The sequence below is a fragment of the Peromyscus eremicus genome, chromosome 23 (genome assembly GCF_949786415.1).
Source record: "Peromyscus eremicus chromosome 23, PerEre_H2_v1, whole genome shotgun sequence".
Classification (NCBI taxonomy): Eukaryota; Metazoa; Chordata; class Mammalia; order Rodentia; family Cricetidae; genus Peromyscus; species Peromyscus eremicus.
In genome coordinates this window covers 13,449,231-13,468,297 of record NC_081438.1, presented here as the reverse complement: position 1 = coordinate 13,468,297, position 19,067 = coordinate 13,449,231, and the positions used below count along the sequence as shown (strand labels likewise).

The 19,067-nt window shown below is 48.3% G+C and overlaps 1 protein-coding gene across 1 annotated transcript in view; it reads right to left on the bottom strand.

The window, feature by feature from the left end:
• Mlxip (MLX interacting protein) overlaps nt 1-18,111 on the bottom strand; it is a 54,455-nt gene extending 36,344 nt beyond the window's left edge. The window contains exon 1 of the mRNA XM_059248811.1: nt 17,549-18,111. Within this exon, the coding sequence (XP_059104794.1) occupies nt 17,549-17,961 (413 nt within the window). The 5' untranslated portion in view covers nt 17,962-18,111. The remainder of the gene's footprint in view (nt 1-17,548) is intronic.
• Between the last annotated feature and the right edge of the window lie 956 nt (nt 18,112-19,067).

Below are 19,067 nucleotides of genomic sequence, written 5' to 3'. Positions count from 1 at the left end.
AGTGTCTAAGCTGAGAAAAGCTACCCAGAGTTCAGCGAACACATCTCTGCAGAGAAAGCACTACATCTCTGATAAAAACAAATTCTATTTTAATCTTCTCAGAAGCAGAAGCAACGGCACTTAAAAGTCACAAAGTTATTTGCCAATATCATTATAAATCAGATCAAAGAAACAGAAAGCCTAAGGACAGAATTTCTCCAAGGTGTGCTGCACAAGTGAATGAATGTACAGTCAGTCAGGTACATGTCGAGGGGACCCTGAGAGGGCATACCCACTGCTGTGTAAGCAACCCCAAACACAAGTGCACAGACCACACACACACACACACACACACACACACACACACACACACACACAGCAGCACCATGGACTCTCATGAAGTATGGCACATGTCGAGGGGACCCTGAGAGGGCATACCCACTGCTGTATAAGCAACCCCAAACACAAGTGCACAGACCACACACACACACACACACACACACACGCACGCACGCACGCACGCACGGCAGCACCATGGACTCTCATGAAGTATGTGGGTCGGGAAGTAAGCAGGAGTCCATCACAGCCTAACTTAAAAGTCACAGCTTTGCTTCAACTGTGACCAAGGGAAATCTAAGTTCTGACCACCTCACTCTAGTCACATATGGCAACGAGACAGAGATAACGTAAAACTAAGGTCAACCGAGAGTCCAAGAATTTGACAAAATGGAGTGAACCTTCTGTCTCCAGGGCAAGACCATGGCTTTAGCACCTCCTAACTCAGTGTAATAATGGCCTCTGGGAAGCGTGCACATCTTTGGGGTTCACTAGACAGCCTCAGATTTATTATCAGAGATTATGATCCTGTGACTTCAAACAGATAAGAAGATAAACAAACAGTAGGGACCCTACAGAATGGTCTTGTGCCAGGCCAAACGGTGGCAAAGAGCACACCACCTCTACCATGCAGGTCAAGACTCAAACATTTAAATCTAACCGAGATTCAACCAAGATTCAACTCAGTCGCCCCCCCCCCACACACACACACCCAGTATCTGATAACTAAGCCTACACCTTAGATTTTTACAAACAAAAGCAAAAGTTAAAAGTAGAGCCCTCCTAAGAGTCTAGATCTCTGGGCCTGGGAGCCCTGTAATCCAGGGAAAGAGTACAATTTCGAAAGAGAAAAAATATCCAGATTTATTCTTCCAACTTTCCAAATATGCCAGATTTAACACTGAGCTCATATTCCCGAATAGCAAGAAACACCTGGAACGAGGTGGTGACTTCTCTCAGGCCAAGACTCTAGTTTACAAGAGTTCCCACCACTTCCTGTTGCCTTCTCATCACTGAGGCCAAGTCTCCTGCAGCTTATACATTTTCCTAATAACTATTTCCCTATAACTGTGACTTCCAAAAGAGGACAAGAAAAAACAGCAGAGGGCCTCTTGCTCTGAGACGGCCTGCTGTATACCCTGGCCCTTGTGGACATTGGAGTTCGTGACTTCTGACCTAGATAAACAATATTACGAGAAAGGTCATAAAGGGATAATTTTACAGACAGTAATTTGGCAAGCTCCTGTGTAAGGTGCAGAAACTAATTCCCATTTCCCTGTTCTAGGGGAAGCCTCAGACAAGGTCACTTCCTAACTATTTCAGTACTTACTGGGTACACTGAAAACAGAATAATGGAATTTCTAGTTATTGACATATTGAGGACATCTAGTCCTGCATGTTCCAAATGAGAGTCCATATAGATAATATTAAAACATGCAGACATATCTGAACTGTTTTATTTTTCCGTCTTAATGGCCAAGCATATCCCAGCACCTGTGAGGCAGAATGAGGAAGCTCATGAGTTCAAGGCCAGCCTAGGCTACAGTGTGAAATCCTGTCTCAAAATAACAAAGTAGGGCTGGGGATATAGCTTAGTGGTATGGTGCTCACTCAGTGGTACAGTGCTCACTCAGTGGTACAGTGGTACAGTGCATGAAGCCCTGGGTTTCATACCCAGCCCCACAAAGACAAAGTAAATTAAAGCAATAAGCAAGTCATTCGTGACTAAAATCCTAGCACTTGGAGGGCTGAGGTAGAAGTTTCACTCTGTGTTTGAGGCTAGCCTGGGTTACAGGGAGTTCCAGATCAACCTGGGAGGCCAGGTGGTGGTGGTGGTGCACACCTTTCATCCCAGCACTAGGGAGGCAGAGCCAGGCGGATCTCTGTGAGTTCGAGGCCAGCCTGGACTGAGTGAGACCCAGGACAGGCTCCAAAACTACACACAGAGAAACCCTGTCTCGAAAAAACAAAACAAAACAAAAAGTGAGACCCAGCCTCAAAAACAAAAACAAGAGAGCTAGAGTGATGACTCCAAGGGTAAGGTTCTTGCCTTGCAAGTCCCATGACCTAAGTTCAATTCCTGGAAGGAAAGAACTGACTCCACAAAGTCTTCCTCTGACCTCCACATGTACCCTGCAAAACACACACACACACACACACACACACACACACACACACACACACACACACGGGTAGGGCACATGCACTCTCACAAAATAAAAAAAAATAAACGTGGACAACAATCAAAACAACAAATAAGCTATAAATCAGCATCATCCAGAAACATCTCTTGTATCTATTCCCAGTCAGCTTCTGCTCTAGTTCCTTCAATAGTAAATACTAGTTTTTCTTTTTCTTTGAGAGGGTTTCGTGTAGCACAGGCTGCCCTAGAACGAACTATGTGGTTTAGCCTGGCCTTGAATTCTGGATCGTCCAGAGCACAAGCATTACAGGCCTATGCTATCATTCACAAGCACTGATCTTTAGCCCATTTTAGAACTGCATATAAATGGAATTGGATACTCTTCTGGGTTACTGCGTTATGTTGCGTCAAACACTTAAAGGAGGTTTTTGTTTTGTTTTGTTTTGTTTTGTTTTTGAGACAGGGTTTCTCTGTGTAGTTTTGGTGCCTGTCCTGGATCTCACTCTGTAGTCCAGGCTGGCCTCGAACTCACAAAGATCTGCCTGGCTCTGCATCTCGAGTGATGGGATTAAAGGTGTGCACCACCACTGCCCGGCTTTTTTTTTTTTTTAAGGCTGTTTCTCATGATCCCAGGCCAATCCTAAACCTGTAGGATGTAGCCAAGGATGACCTTAAACTTCTGATCCTTCTGCCTCCGTTCCCTGAGTGCTAGGATTAAAGAGAGGCCTTTGCCTCAGGGCTAGTGTATACAGCTGGAGAGCAAACCAAGGACTTAATGACTGCCAGGGTAAGCACTCTACCAACTGAGCTAAATCCCCAGTCTCTTAAACTCATTTTATTCAACAGGCTTCTTAAATTCAACCATGTTGTTCCACATAGTAGTTACTTCTTTTTTTTTTATACATTCCTTTATTTAATTTTTAATTCATTTTAGTTTATGTACAGAGGTGCTTTGCTTGCGTGTATGTACCTGCACTGTGTGTGTATGTCTCATGCCTGTGAAGACCATAATAAGCATCAGATCTCCTGGAACAGAAGGTTGAGAGCTACCATGTTGCGCTGGGAATCGAACCCAGATCCTTCAGCAGAGCAGTCAGTGTTCTTAACACTGAGCCATCTTTCCAGTTCTACTTCTTTTTATTAAAATATATTTTATTACTGCATGTATATGTATGTTTTGTCTGTACTTGTATGTGTACACCATGTGTGTGCAGGTGCCTGAGGAGGCCAAAAGAGGGTATCAGATCCCCTGGAACTGGAGTTACAGACAGTTGTAAGCTGCCATGTGGGTGCTGGGAATCGAATCCAGGTCCTCTGGAAACACAGCTCATGTTTAATCACTGAGCAACTCTCCAACCCTACTTTTTTTTGGCTGCTTGGTTGGGTTGGTTTTTAGAGACAGAGTTTCTCTGGGTAACCCTGGCTGTCCTGGAACTCAAGTCTGTAGACCAGACTGGCCTTGAACTCAGATCCACCTGCCTCTGCCTCCTAAGTGCTGGGATTAAAGGCATGCACCACCACCGCCTGGCTTTTTGTTTTGTTTTATTATTATTATTATTATTATTATTATTATTATTATTATTATTTTAAAAGATTTATTTATTATGTATACAGTGTTCTGCCTGCATGTATGCCTGCAGGCCAGAAGGTGGCACCAGATCTCATTACAGATGGTTGTGAGCCACCATGTGGGTGCTGGGAATTGAACTCAGGACCTTTAGAAGAGCAGCCAGTGCTCTTAACCACTGAGCCATCTCTCCAGCCCTATTTTTTTATTACTGAATACAATCTGTTCCTAGGACAATATCACTCAGAAACTACTATCTGTGGAAGAAAAATCAGTGTGGTAACCATGATTCTAATCTACCTTGCTCGTTTTTGTTTTTGTTTTTTTCTCCCTGGACATCATGACCTAGAGGAGCCAAATAAGAAGCCCCTATCCAGGGCCACATGACCTAAGGCTTCTAGTCCCATGTCATTTCACATGCTTCATAGATATTTTACATTTGCTCTGTGTCTTAGGGGTTTTTTTTTATTACTGTGAAGAGACACCATGACCACAGCAACTCTAATAAGGAAAACATTTAATTGGGATGTCTTGCTTAAAATTGCAGAGGTTCAGTCCATTATCATCATGGTGGGGAGCATGGTGGCACATGGGCAGACGTGGTGCTGGAGCAGAGAGTCCTATATCTTTCGGCAACAAGAAGCTGACTGACTGTCACACTGAGAGAAGCTTGAGCAAAAGAGACTCAAAGCCCGCCCCCAAAGTGACACACTTCCTCCATCAAGGCCACACCTCCTAACAATGCCACTCCTTTTGGTGGCCATTTTCTTTCAAACCACCACACTCTGTAAGAAAGCTCCTACCTGATTCCATAAGAGATCATGTTACAGAATATGGAAAGTCAATATCCAAATAATGAAATACTTCCAAATCTCCTCGAAAACATGTTTGTTGAGAGCTGGGGAGATGGTCCATTTGGTAAGGTGCCTGCCACACGAAACATGAGGAGCTGGGTTTGATTCCCAGAACCCACAGGAAAAGGCTGGGCAAGGGCATCACACAGCTACAATCATAGCACTAGGGTGGCAACAAGAACTCTGGTGCTCATGGCCAGCTGGTCTACCCAAACCATCAGATTCAGGTTCAGAGAATTCCTCAAAGTATACGGCAGACAGCAGTAACGGCACACACTTGATGTCAACCTCTGACTCCCACGCTGCATGTGCACAAACACAAAATAAAATTTAAAAACAAAATGTGTCTGTAGCCAGGGGTGGTGGCACATGCCTTTAGTCTCAGCACAAAGGAGGTAGAGGATCTTGAGAATTTGAGGCCAGCTGGGTCTACACTAATGAGTTCTAGGCTAGCCAGAGTTACGTAGTTGAGACTCTGTCTAACAATAACAACACAGACGTCTATCATCAAGCATGGTAGCTTATGTCTACAACCCCAGTCCTTAGGAGGCTAAGGCAGGAGGAATACCGCAAGTTCAAGCCAGTCTGGGTCATACAGTGAAAACTGTTTGAGAGAGAGAGAGACAGAGACAGAGACAGAAGTATGTCCACGAATAAATTAACAAAAAGTGGTGTATATTGGGGAGAGAGATGACTTAGCAGTTAAAAGCAAGAGCTGGTCTTCCAGAAGACCCAGGTTTAATTCCTAGTACCCACACGGTGACTAACAACCCACTGTAACTCCAGTTCCAAGGGATTCGATGTTCTCTTCTGAACTCCACAAGTAGCAGGTATACATGTGGCACATGGACATACATGCACACAAAAAACACACATATAAAAACATTTTTAAAAGTTGTATATCTATGAATAAAATACTATTTAGCAATAAGAAAGAATAAAGTATGTGGCGCATCTACAACACAGACAAACTCTGAAAACATATAAAGCCGAGTATGGGCTCATTTCCTTGTGATCTCAGCACTTGGTAGATCAGTACAGGAGAATCAGGAGTTCAAGGTCATTCTTGTACTACATACATACTGAGATTGAGTCCAAACTGGGCTACATGAGAGTGTGTCAGAAACTGAAGGAAAAAATAATAATAATAAAAAGAAAGCATTATAGTAAGTCAAAGAAGCCAGACTCAGAAGGCCACCTATTATGTGATCACATGGTTATGAAATTTCTAGAAAAGACAAATCTACAGAGAAAGACTAGCAGTGACTGGAGCACTTGATTTGGCAGCGGACAAACCCAAATCACAGCTAGACTGCAGCTCTGTGGCTGGAGAGGTTCTGCTCAGTGAGAGAGCCACCTAGCCTTCCTCTCTGCCTCCCTCTCAAGCATCGAGATTGGAGACTCCAGGGTTACTTTACTAAGGCCAAAGAGCACTCGTGGTAACAGGAAGTTTATCGAGCTCTGCATGGAAGTGCTGGCCGTGCAGACTCAAGGAGACAGAAGCTTCTGCAGCACAGGACGAGCGAGAAGGAAGAGGGGGCACTGGTAGACAGCAGGAGTGAGACTCTCAAGGAAAGTCACTTTTTTTCCCCCAGACAGGGTGTTCCTGTGTAGCCCTGGCTGGCCTCGAACTCAGAGATCCGCTGCCTCTGCCTTGAGTGCTGGGATTAAAGGCGTGCGCCACCACTGCCCAGCTGAAAGTCATTTCTTGATAGAACAGTAAAGAAGGTTCTCTCTCCTGCTGGCTCCAGCTCCAGTCTCCATAGCCCTCTGGTAGTCCAGGAGGTGCTAAAATTGGTGTGGAATAACAAGCACCCTTCCTTAGGTCGGCATCAGAGAGCTGTGACCCAAACAGCTCGACCTGAAACACAAGCCTTTGTGGCCTGGAATTCTAACCACACAAAGAAGTTTCAACAGGAGACGGAAGATCACCACAGACACTGGTTGCCTGAACTGCACATTTTATACCCATTAGGTAATGTGATTCTGGAGAAGGAATAATCTGAATCTTTCATGGGCCATTATAGGAATCTTTCAAAACAAGTCAAATTCACTGGGGTGTGTTGGCCCATGCTAGTAATCCCAGTACTTGGGACATAGAAACAGGAAGATTAGGAGTTCAAAGTCAGCCAGGCATAGTAGCCAATGCCTTTAGTCCTAGTACTTAGGAGGCAGAAGCAGGTGGATTTCTGTTGGGGCCAGCCTGGTCTACATAGTAAGTTCCAAGACAGCCAGGGCTATGTAGTGAAACCCTGTCTGGAAAAAAACAAACAAACAACAACAACCAAGAGTTCAAAGTGAGAGGGCTGGTGAGATGCTCAGTGCTTAAGAGCACCTGTTCTTCCAGAGAATCACACTTCCATTCCCAGTACCCATACAGCAACTCACAACTGTTCATGGCCTCAGCTTTAAGGGATCTGACACACTCTTCTGACCTACATGGGCACCAGGCATGACATGGTACAGACATACATGAACATAAATCTAAAAGAAGAAAAAAATTTAAAGTCAAGATATAAATTTTAAAAATAGTTAAAGGTCAGGCTGAGGATGACCTCAATGCTTCAATGGGTAAAGTAAGGATCCCCATAAAGCTGGATAAAGAGTCAGCATCTGTAACCCCAGCACTTCTAGAGCAAGCTATGAGGCAGTGACAGGCGAATCCCTAGCAGCTTGAGAGGCAGGTAGCCTTGCACATGCAGTGACAGACAAGAGACCCTGTCCCAAACAAGGTGGAAGACAAGAACCAACATCAAGAGAGGGCCGCCTCCATGTGGCCTGAGTATACACACACGTGTACATTCTCTCTCTCTCCCCCTTTCCCCCCGTCCCGTACACACACATGAGACCTTGTCTCAAAAACATAAGGAAATTAAGCCGGGTGGTGGTAGCACACGCCTTTAATCCCAGCACTCAGGAGGCAGAGACAGGCGGATCTCTGTGAGTTTGAGGCCAGCCTGGGCTACAGAGTGAGTTCCAGGACAGGCGCAAAGCAACACAGAGAAACCCTGTCTCGAACCCCCGCCCCCCCAAAAAAGAAAAAAGAAACAAACAAACAAAAATACCAAGCTGAAGCTAGCCACAGTGGCTTGGACTTACAATCCCAGCTATCTGGAAAGCTGAGACAGGAGAACCACAAGTTCAGGCCAGTTTGGGCAACTTAGTGAGACTCTGTCGCAAAATAAAAGGTAAAAAGTTTGGAGATGTTTCCCAGAGGGAAAATACTTCCCCAGAGTGCATTAAGCCCTAGGTTCAATGCCCAGTTACCCAAACAAAAACATCAAATGACTTTCTACAATACCTTATTACAGAAATTATACCAGGCAGAGAACAAGGACACAATACACTTTACAGGCACTTCCTTTGGCCGGGCCCAATGTACTCAGTGTAACGATCGTTCCACGGTGGGCTGCATGCTCTTCTGTGGAGGAAGAAGGCTTGAAGACATTCTTACCAAGCTCAGTGAGTAAAAAAAGAGAGGTTAAGTGCTTAGAAACACTTTCTCAGAAGCTTATGCCAGGCTCAGTGCCACACAACTGGACTGTCTACCCTTGAGAGGCGAAGACAAGAGGGTCCCAAGTTCAGTGAAAAGTTGTCAATGGAAAGAAGAAAAAGGGTGTTAGAAGGCGGCTTAGTGGGTAAGAGCATAAGAACACTTGCGCAGCAAGCCTAACGACCTCAGAGTTCAGATCCCAGCACCACATAAGAACGCTGGGTATAGCTGTGCACACAACCAATCCCTCACTGTGAGGCACAGAGATAGGCAGATCAGTAGGGTTCTCTGGGAAAAAAAAAAAAAAAGGCTGGGCATGGTGATGCACACCTGTGATCCAGCACTCAGGAGACAGAGGCAGGGGAGCCTCTGTGTAGTGAGTTCCAGGACAGCTGGGCATGGTGATGCACACCTGTGATCCAGCACTCAGGAGACAGGCAGGAGAACCTCTGTGTAGTGAGTTCCAGGACAGCTGGGCATAGTGATGCACACCTGTGATCCAGCACTCAGGAGACAGGCAGGGGAACCTCTGTGTAGTGAGTTCCAGGACAGCTGGGCATGGTGATGCACACCTGTGATCCAGCACTCAGGAGACAGGCAGGGGAGCCTCTGTGTAGTGAGTTCCAGGACAGCCAGGGCCATGTAGAAACTTTCGAAAGTAACATGCCTTACTTTCCCATTGGTGCTATAACACTGTGACACAGCAATGAATTTACTATTCCATAATCTTCACGGTCAAATATCAAATTCAGGTTTCACGGGCTGAAGCCAGGACTCAGCAGGCCTGCATCCCTCCTAGGACGCAAGGAGAGATGCTGCCCCAGTCACCTCTGCTCTTAAGGCTCCCCACATCCCTCAGCTCGCAGTCTCTTTCCTCCTCTTCTTCAAAGTTAGCTGCGTCAGGGTGAGTCTTTTCCTACTGTGACCTCCCCAGCTCTCTCTTCTACTGGTTAAGGACCCTCGGGATTACACTGGGCCCACTCAGATAATCCAGGATAATCTTAGCTGATCAGCAAACTTAATTCCATCTGCAGCCTTAAATCCACTTTGCTGTGTAACAACATATTCACAGGATTCAGGAACTGAGACGTAAGCACCTTTTTTGTTGTTGTTACATTTATTTACTCTGTGTGTGTGTGTGTGTGTGTGTGTGTGTGTGTGTGCGCGCGTGCATGTAGGTCAGAGAAAAACTTACAGGAGTTGGTTCTTTCTTCTTCTGGGAGTGTGTTCTCCCTTTCCATCATGTGGGTTGTCAGGTTTGGTAAAATGCCTTTATCCACCAAGCTGTCTCATCAGCCCCAACACAGACATCTTTTAAGGGCACTGTGAACCTGCCTGTCATACCACCCAAGGAGGCAACAATACAAACATCCGCCAACAAAGGCTCGTCCTGTTTCCCTCCACAGCAGCGTTCCCTAAAGCACCAATCTACACAGTTACCTTCAAAGAACTGAAAGGAAGAGCGGCAGGATTCAACCAAGGCAAGTTTATAAAGCTGGTTCCAGACTCTGGAGGATCCCCTCTCAAGTCAACGTCCAGTTCTTAATCACAGAGTCTGTGGTAGAGGTGCATTCAGGCTCCAAGGGAACTCAGGGTGAAGACCGTAGTTAGTCAGGACCACGCCATCATCATACACACGGCTGAATCAAACAAGAGTGGCAGCCTTCCAAAGGGTCAGAGGGTCATTCGCTGGAGGAAGGAAGGCTCCGATTGAAGGAGCACAGGGTTTAGCCAGTGGGGATAGGATTCTAAGCAGCCTAAGACACCCACCTTCCCGTCTGGGTTCCCCCGGTGCCTTACAGCAGCAGAGGAACGGGCACCTTCGTTTCCTCTACCATGGAATCCCAGGCTTTAGTAAGTGGATGAGTGGGGGCTTTTCAGTTCAAGAGACTTTTCCTGGTCTGAGGGTGTAGCTCAGCAGTAGGCAATCATTTGAAATGCGTAAGATCCTGGGATTCAGGGCTAGCAAGATGGTTCAGTGGATAAAGGGGCTTGCAGCTAAACCTGAGGAGCTGAGTTCAATCCCCAGGACCCACATGGTGGAAGGAGAGAACCTACTCCTCCAAGTCGTCCTCTGACCTCTGTAACTATATTGCAGAGGGAGCAGTGACAGGCACATCCCTGGAGCTCACTGGCCAGCCTCTGAGTTCGGCCAGAAACCGTACCTCAAAAAACAAGGTGGGGCTGGGGAGGAATTTAAAAAGTAATAAGGTAGAGAGCAACCAAGGAAGATAATGGATACTAACCTCTGACCTCTGGCCTTTGCATGTCTACACACACATGTACATGTGTAATTGCATGTACACACACACAAATGCTACATATACATGTACACATACAAACAAACTCAATCCTTAACTTCTAGGTCCATATTTATTTGTTCCTTTGTTTGTTTTTGAGGCAAGGTCTCCTGGCAACCAGGCTGCCTTGAAGTCAATGTACAGCCGCCATGAGCTTGAGCTCCCGTTTCCCAAGGGTGCTGGGTCTCTAGGTGTCTACCCCATACCGTAACTCACTTATGCCAAATGAGACATCCTCAGCTTTCTTTCCAAGTCTGTTAACTCTTCCTCACCCTTCTGTTGGGCTGCCAATAAACGAGTAGACGCTACTTAAAATGGAAATTTGGACCTGGACTAAGAGGAACAGAGGCTTCTCTTTAGGGAAGAGAATTCATGGTTTTCGATAATTAACACAGGGGAGAAAGGATAAGCACAGACTCTGATGTCAGCAAAACCATCCACACACTGGTTATGGACACAGACACATACACACTTGCCCTGGCGTGGACACGCCTCCCAATACTGCCCAACTTAAGTCAACTCACTGTTATCACAGCCCTTCCATCTAGCCTGTAACTAACATGCCTGTTCCCTCATCCCTGGTTTCTGAGTGATTTCACATTACTGTCTCTGTAGCCAAGGCCAGCGAACACTCTGTAATAGCAGGCCCACCGTCTAGTGACTAAAGACTAAGAGAAAGAAAGAGAAGAAAAACAGCTTATCAGTGACACAGGAGCGGAGCTGTAAAACTAAGTCATTTCTATCTATAAATGATTCCTATTACCAGGCCTATCCTAAGATTCCTCTGGAGCAGTGGTTCTCAACTTCCTAATGCTGTGACCCTTTAATACAGTTCCTCACGGTGTGCTGACCCCCAAATAAAATTATTTCACTGCTACTTCCTAACTGCGATTTTGCTACTGTCATGAATCATAATATAAACCTCTGATATGAGGACCCACAGGTTGAGAACTGCTGCTCCAGCGGCATCTGTAGCTCAGTTGGTAGAGCACTTGCCTAGTACTTACATCCCCGGCACAGTGCCCTGGGTTTGATCTCCAGTGCCACATGCAAAACACAACAAAACAGGTGTGGCAGCACAAACCTGCAACCTCAGCACTCAGAGGCGCAGGCAGAAGGATTAGTGCTCAAGACTGGGGTTGGAGAGATGGCTCAGGAGATCAAGTGTGTGGTGGGCACGTGTGAGGACCTGCGTTTGCTCTCCAGGACCCAAGCACAACAAAGGTCTGTAATAATCCCAGTACTCCTGGGGGGGGGGGGGGTTCGGGAAAATCCCCAGCAGCTCAAAAGCCGGCCAGCCTGGTGTATTCAGGGGCAAACAAGAAACCCTGTCTTAAACAAGATGGGCAGCGAGGGACAGACAGCAGAGGTTGGTCCTCTGACTGCCACATACGAACCAAGGTACAAGCTGTGCGCTGGCTGCCACACACATCAACACATACACAAAACACCTGCATGTACACACGCGCACACACACACACACACAGAGGAAAGAAAAAAAAAATGATAGTTCCTTTTCCCCCCTCAGCTACATGAGATCAAGGCCAGGCTGGTTTATATGAGACCTTGCCTCAAAGAGAAAAGATTTCTCTACTGGACATCTAAAATTTGTAGGACATGGTGGGCTAATTCTTTAGTCTTTGTTATTCCTCAAGTCCGGCACAGCTTTCCACCCTGGGCCATGAACAATTACCACACAGGACACACAGGAGAGCTACATCCTGAAAACATACCCTAGATCCTAAAAATTTCTAAATTAAAAATCTCCAGGGCTGGCAAGATGGCTCGGAGGGTTAAAAAACTCTGACAATGTGAGAGGCAGAAAGAACTCAGCTCTTGAGTGATTGCTATCTGACCTACACACACACACACACACACACACACACACACGCACGCACGCACGCACGCACGCACGCACGCACGCGCACACACACGCGCGCGCACGCGCGCGCGCACACACACTAAATAAATGTTTAAAAAGAAAACATTAAGTGGATGTCTGTTCAAATATCCACTTAAATGCCACTTGCCAAAAAACTACTACTTATGCCTAAATACAAAAAAGACCCCGTCTAGGTCCAGCAAAATGGCTTTGCAGATAGAAGGTGCTTGCTGCCAAGGCCGACAATCTGAGTTTGCTGTCTGAGATCTACATAACGGAAGGAGAAAACTTACAAGCTGCCCTCTGATCTCAGCTTACACACATACCTACTAAATAAATAAATAAATGTAATACATTTTTTTTTCAAAAGACCACTGGCTACTCTCTGATATACACCAAAAGAAGTTACCAAAAAGAGAAGTGAAACCAAAACCAACCACAAAAAGCTACACACTAGATGTGCTCAGAGTGTGTATGGGGGGCGTACATGCATGACATTCCCTAAAATGTTAAAAGGGCAAGAACCATGAACCGTGCTCTACAGTGCCCAGCTCCACTCTAGGGCCTTGGAGAGACCCAGGCCAATCAAGAATGCTTCTCCACAGTATTTGTCAGGCCGGCCTTTGAAAGCTTCACTGAAAGACTCCAATTAGACACATTGAAACTCCAGTCTTGATAGATGTCTGGGTGGTGGTGGTGGTGTTTGTTTGGAGATAGGGTTGCCCTGGACAACCCAAGCTAGCCTTGAACTCATGAAGTTTCTGTCTTAGGTTGTAGGCACCAGTCTAGCTCAACCATAAATTGACAGAGGACAGAGTTAAAATTCTACACTGGGGGTACGTCGAGATCATGATGGGAGGACGTGCAGAGATGACCGGCCACACTAGTGGAAGCCCATGAACTGTGGACTGGTGGCTGTGGAGATCCCATGGGACTGGACTAGGCCCTCTGGATATGGAAGACGGCTGTTTGTCTCCAACTGTTTGGGGGGCACTCAGGCAGGGGGATCGGGATCCATCCCTGGTGCATGGGCAGGCTTTTGGGAGCCCGGTGCCTGTGGTGTGACGCCTTGTACAGTCTTGGTGCAGTGGGAATAGGGCTTGGACCTGCCTAGGCTCAGTGTGCTGGGCTCTGCTGACTCCCCATGGGAGACCTTGATTTGGGGGATGTGGGGATGTGGGGTGGCTTGGGAGGGAGGGCTGGAGGGTGGGAGGAGGGAGGAGGGGGGATCTGTGGGTGGTAGATAGAGTGAGTAGAAAATTTCTTAATACAGAAAAATGAAAAGAAAAAAAATAAAATTCTACACTGTCCACCCTTTACACTCAATTTTATAAATCTCCCTTTGCCTGTAGTTTGCCAGGTACCAGACACAGTCAGACATTATCACAGCTAATCCTCATTTCCACCCTGCAGGGAGGTTTTATCCACTTCATTCTAGAGCAGTGACAGGCTGGCTTAGGAAAGGTAAGCCAGGCTGCTCTGGCCTGTCATCCGTCACACAAGTTTGCCTTGAAGAGAGGCAATTTCTTTGCCCAAGATGTCCTAGAAATTGAGCACATGTTTTAGAACCAAATGAACACGCTTCCCCACAGGGCTACTTACCAGAGTGGGAAGGACATGAGTTTTTAAAAAGCCCTGAGGAAACTGGAATCCCATCTTATGACCACTTACCAAGCAGACCAATGAACATATTCACAATCCCCAGGACCCCCAAACCTACTGCATCGCCAGAGTCTGGTCAGACCATTCAGCTACCTCTGTAATCCCAGCACTAGGGAGGCTGAGTCAGGAGGATTTCAATGAGTTTCAGGCCAGCCTGACCTACAAAACAAATCCAACTCCACTCCAAACAAAAACAAAAAAACAAAAAACAAAAGCCTTTGCTAGGTCCTGCTCATGATTCTTAGACCACCTCTCAGGATTGGGTGAAAAATAACAACTTCCTCTGTACTTGGTTCCTCCTCCAAAAAGCTGCTGAGCCTCATCTGGGAACAGCTGGGAGGCAGCAGTTAACAGGAAACCAAACAAAACAAAACAAAAAAAAGCACAGAGTGTACCAGAGAGCTAGGCAGTAGAACCAAGAGCCCACAGAACAGGCTGGAAGCTGGAGTTAGAAAGAACCTAGGCCAGAAACAGTCACACAGAAGACCCAGCTGGCTTTCCTCCCAGGCCACGCAGAAGAAACCTGGACACGAAGTGGAGGCTCTGAGCCTATGCAAGGGCAAGCCAAAGCGGTTCTGAACGCTTTCCTTCCCCCACTGGGAGCTCGCTTCTCTGAAAGCAGCTGGTGGCCACGACAGGTAAGCTGACTTCAGAAACCCAGCTTCCTCTAGTTCCTCAGTTAATATGTACCGAATGTCCACACTGCCCATTAAACTCAGCGAGGGCCACACCAGCCTCAGATTGACCCAGAGAACATCTTCATAGGAAGTTAACAGCAGATGCCCATCCAGGAACCTTCGGCGGTAAACCTAGGTTACTGTTGCTAGACATGAGGCTAGGCTAGACATGCAGAGTGTGGTAAGAGAAGCAAGTGAGCCCGGGAGGCTGGAGGGACCAAAGAGCAAGGTAAGCTTGTTACACCAAACTATTAATACGTTTTGCAATCAAGAAAATTAACTCAGTAATGGCCAGGTGCCAAAATATTTCTGAAAGAAAATGGGAGGTGGGATTACTGTTGGTGTTATTGAATAATCCTTTAGGTTATCCAGATAGAGCGCAAAGGGAGACTGGCTTATTTTCCCTTTGGCAGAGCTTACTAAGTGAGACCTTTCTAGCCCAAGCCTCCAATGGCTCAAACAGCTTTCTTTCCCTATACATGGAGAAGTTTATATTAAAGTGCGGGGGGGGGGGGGGGGGGGGGGGGGAAGAGGATTACTCTCTTAATAAAACACATTCCTGTCTCCTGCCTCTGGTTTTGTTTGAAAAGCCTTTCTCAAAGAGTAGCTTAACGTTGTAATCGAACTGAGTCTGATTCCAGTACAGGCGCTCAATGTAAGAGACTGAAGTTGCCCAGGGCTTCCACTCCACTGTCGTCTGTTTGTTTAAAAAGAGACTATCTTCACAGGCTTAGTGCCAGCTCACCCTGGCAAGGTCTAAGAAGCAGAGCCAAGACTGACCAATGTGCCATGTGAGGGTGCTAGACGGAAGAGCTAAGCCACAGGAGTAAGCCATCAGGGAAACCTCCACAAGAGGAAACGGGGTGAGGGTGCATTTCAGAGACACAACAAAGGAACAAGTTGACTAATCATTTATTCCAGAAGGGAAAATGCCATCCAGAGCCAACTATCTACTATTTTAACTTCAGGCAATTGAGTAATGCTTTTAATTTGGATTTATCAGGGCTCATTATCTATCTCCCTGAGAGGGGAGGGGGGGGGAGGGAGGAGAGGGGGGAGGGTTGCTTGAACCCACGAATCTAAGACCAGCCTCCCGAAGCATGCATGAGCAGTCTCAAAAACCGAAACAATAAACACCATAACGTGTGATATTTATGTATGAAAATGTGATACGAAACCTACTATTTTGCAGGCTAACTTTAAAAATTAATTCAAAAGCAAAACCAAAACGGGGCTGTAATCACAGCCCTTGGGAGGCCAAAGCAGGAGAGGTCCTGCAAGGTCGAGGCCAGCCTCGGTTATAGAGTGAGTTCCTGGATACACAGGTCTCAAGATAACACAAAGAGGACTAGGAGTATTCCTACTCCTCCTTCCCCGGTCTCTAGAGTCGCCTGGGAAACTTCTCCCATGCTCCAGCTGGACAGCAAGAAGCCCCATCCGCAGGGATCCCAACAGAAGCTACACCACCACACTGGTCAGCTCCCACCACTAGCAGGGGTCCAGAGAAGGCCTGTGGCTGAGGGAGAAAGACTACCCAAACTGAATGCCTAACAGACGCACTGGCGAAGAGTGAAGAGGGTGGAAAGAAAGGTTAACCCTCCCGGGAAAGGCATGCCTGTGACTTTGAAAAAAGGGATCTCTATCCAAAGCCCAATCCCCGTTTCAGGACAGTGTCTGGGATGTCAGACGTACAAACAGACATCTCAAACATACATCATTTTAGCGCCAACCAGAAAAGCCTCGAGCTAGACCTGGGCATGGGAGGCATAGGTTTGTGATCCCAGAACTTGGGGAAGTGGAGGCAGGAAGGTGAGGAGGAGTTCAAGACCAGCCTGTGCTACAAAACCAAGTTTGAGAGGCGCCTGGGCTACTCGAGACCCTGGCTCAGAAAGAAAAAAAAAAGAAAAAGAAAAAGAAAAACCTTCCAACTTGCCAGGGAAATGGACTGCACCTCCAGCAGTGAGAACTCTACAAGTCCTTCTAAAGTGCATCAAGGAGCCCTGCCTCAGAACTTCCCAGTACAAGATGGGAGAGAACCCAGGGACAATCAGGAAAAGTCACTAACATTTAAGGAGTGCCGAAGACACACTCCACCTATCTCAATCCACCCCTGGCACAGCCCTCTGGAGGTCGATACCACCGTCACCCCCTCTTCATAAACGAGGAAATAGGCTCCGAGGCGTTACACAATCATTAGTGGCAGCCAGCGCCCTAAACACCCTGGACAGGTGATCTTAACCGTTGGGTGGTGCTGGAAACACACACACACAAAGCAGGGGAGGGAAGGGGTCCACAGAGCCAGGTAAAACAACACGCCAACTGTAGCTGCACCTAATTCTTGTCCAAAACCGGACCCACGGGCACCAGGGGAGGGGAGGGCCTGGATGGGGAACCGAAGCCGGAAGAACCCAGACACTGCTGACGGGGTTACAGGCCAGAACCCCGGCGCCTCCCCCAACCGGGGGGGGGGGGGAGACCCCAGACCTACAAATCCTCTTAGAAGCAGCCCCCAAAGGGACAGCGTGAAGCTTAAACGGCCACGATGGTTTTGTCAAAGAGAAGCTGGAGTGAAGCTGGGGGGCGCGGGGGACCGGGGGGTGGGGGGAGGCTCGGCCAGGTCCGGGAGCGGGGAGGGGGCGTCACCGGGTCCCTTACCTGTAGGCCAGGGTCATGCACTCGAAGAGCTTGGTGAGCGAGGCATCAATGGACAGGTGGCAGGAGCTGGTCTTGCCGAAACTATAGGTCTGGCACGTCTGCTTGTTGACCGTGTCGAAATCGTAGCCCTTCTTGGGCGGGTGCTCGCGGTGCGGAGAGGACACCATGAAGTGGCCGCTGTGGATGATCTGCTGGCGGCGCGGAGGCTCCTCGCGGCCCGGCCCGGCCCGGGGCGGCAACAGTGCGGCGCTCGCGTGGGCCCGGGCTGCGGTGGCCACGCCGGAGGGGGGCGGCGGAGACGGCTCGTCTGTGTCCGAGTCGTCGTCGTCCTCCGGCCCCTGAGGCTTGAGCAGCACCGAGCGGCCCCGACCGCGGGGCCGACGCGGAGAACACATGAAAACGTCGGCAGCCATGAAGAGAGCCTGGTCCGGGGCATCCCCCGGGAGCCGGGACGACGTGGAGCGAAGAGGCTGAGGGGACAGAGGAGGGACGGGGCGGGGGAGGAGGAGGAGGAGGTAGCCGGCCGCGGCGCGGCCCTCGCGCAGACTGCCCGGGAACGCGCCGCCCGAGGGGGAGGGTGCCGGCCTCCTCGTGACGTCACGGCCCGTCTCAGCCAATCAGATGCCGGCGTCTACCTCTTAAAGGCGCAGGGGAACCTTTTCTTATCTAGGCGGACAAAAAAAAAAAAAAAAAAAAAAAAGCCGGAGGCCACGCCTCCCTGGCCGGCCCCTGGCTGTCCTCTTTCCCCTCCGGGCAGGCTCCGGAGCGGAGGGACCAGAAAGCCAGGCTGCCGCGCCCCTCCTAGTGTCTGGGCGCAGGGAGGTATTGGCTCTGTCTTCGGTAGGTCTGGCCCCAGCCCCTGCCCCGCCTCCGCCACGCCCGGAGCTCGGGATCGCCCCCGAGGCCTCCCTGCTGGCACTCCACGTGGTGGGTAGGGGTGGGGCTCCGTCGTCCTCCCTCCTCCCTCTCTGGCCTGCTTTCTCCCTCCATACCCGGAACTGAGTCCTCCAAAGTCTTCCTGATTTTGTAGGGCGTTAAGATCCCCCGTCCCCATTTTGTTGATGCGAAGGTTGAGTCGCCTGAAACTCCTAAGGGATGTGCCTAACGTTCCGACAAGACCGACCGGGAGGGAGCATGGCTCACGGAGTCCTCCCTCCATCCTTAGGGGCGGAAACTGGCTCTCCCAGGTTAAGGCATGTCCCCTGGGCATCGCCATAGAGCCCTGCGGTGGATCAGCAGTCTGCCTCCAGTCCCAGCAACTTCAGCTATAAATCAAAATACTGTCGCTATTGTTTTGAAGTTTGGCCCAGAAACCAAATTCCTAAAGGGGAAGTCCTGGGCTTTCTTTACAGCAATTCCTATGCCTCAGAAAGTTGTATCAAACCTAAAAATAGCAATGAGCCAGTCATGGTAATGCATGCGCATGCCAGCAATCCCAACTGGAGGGAAGCAGAGGCCGGAGGATCAGAAGTTCCCGAAATCCTAGGTTAGCTTGGACTACATGAGACCCTGTCTCAAA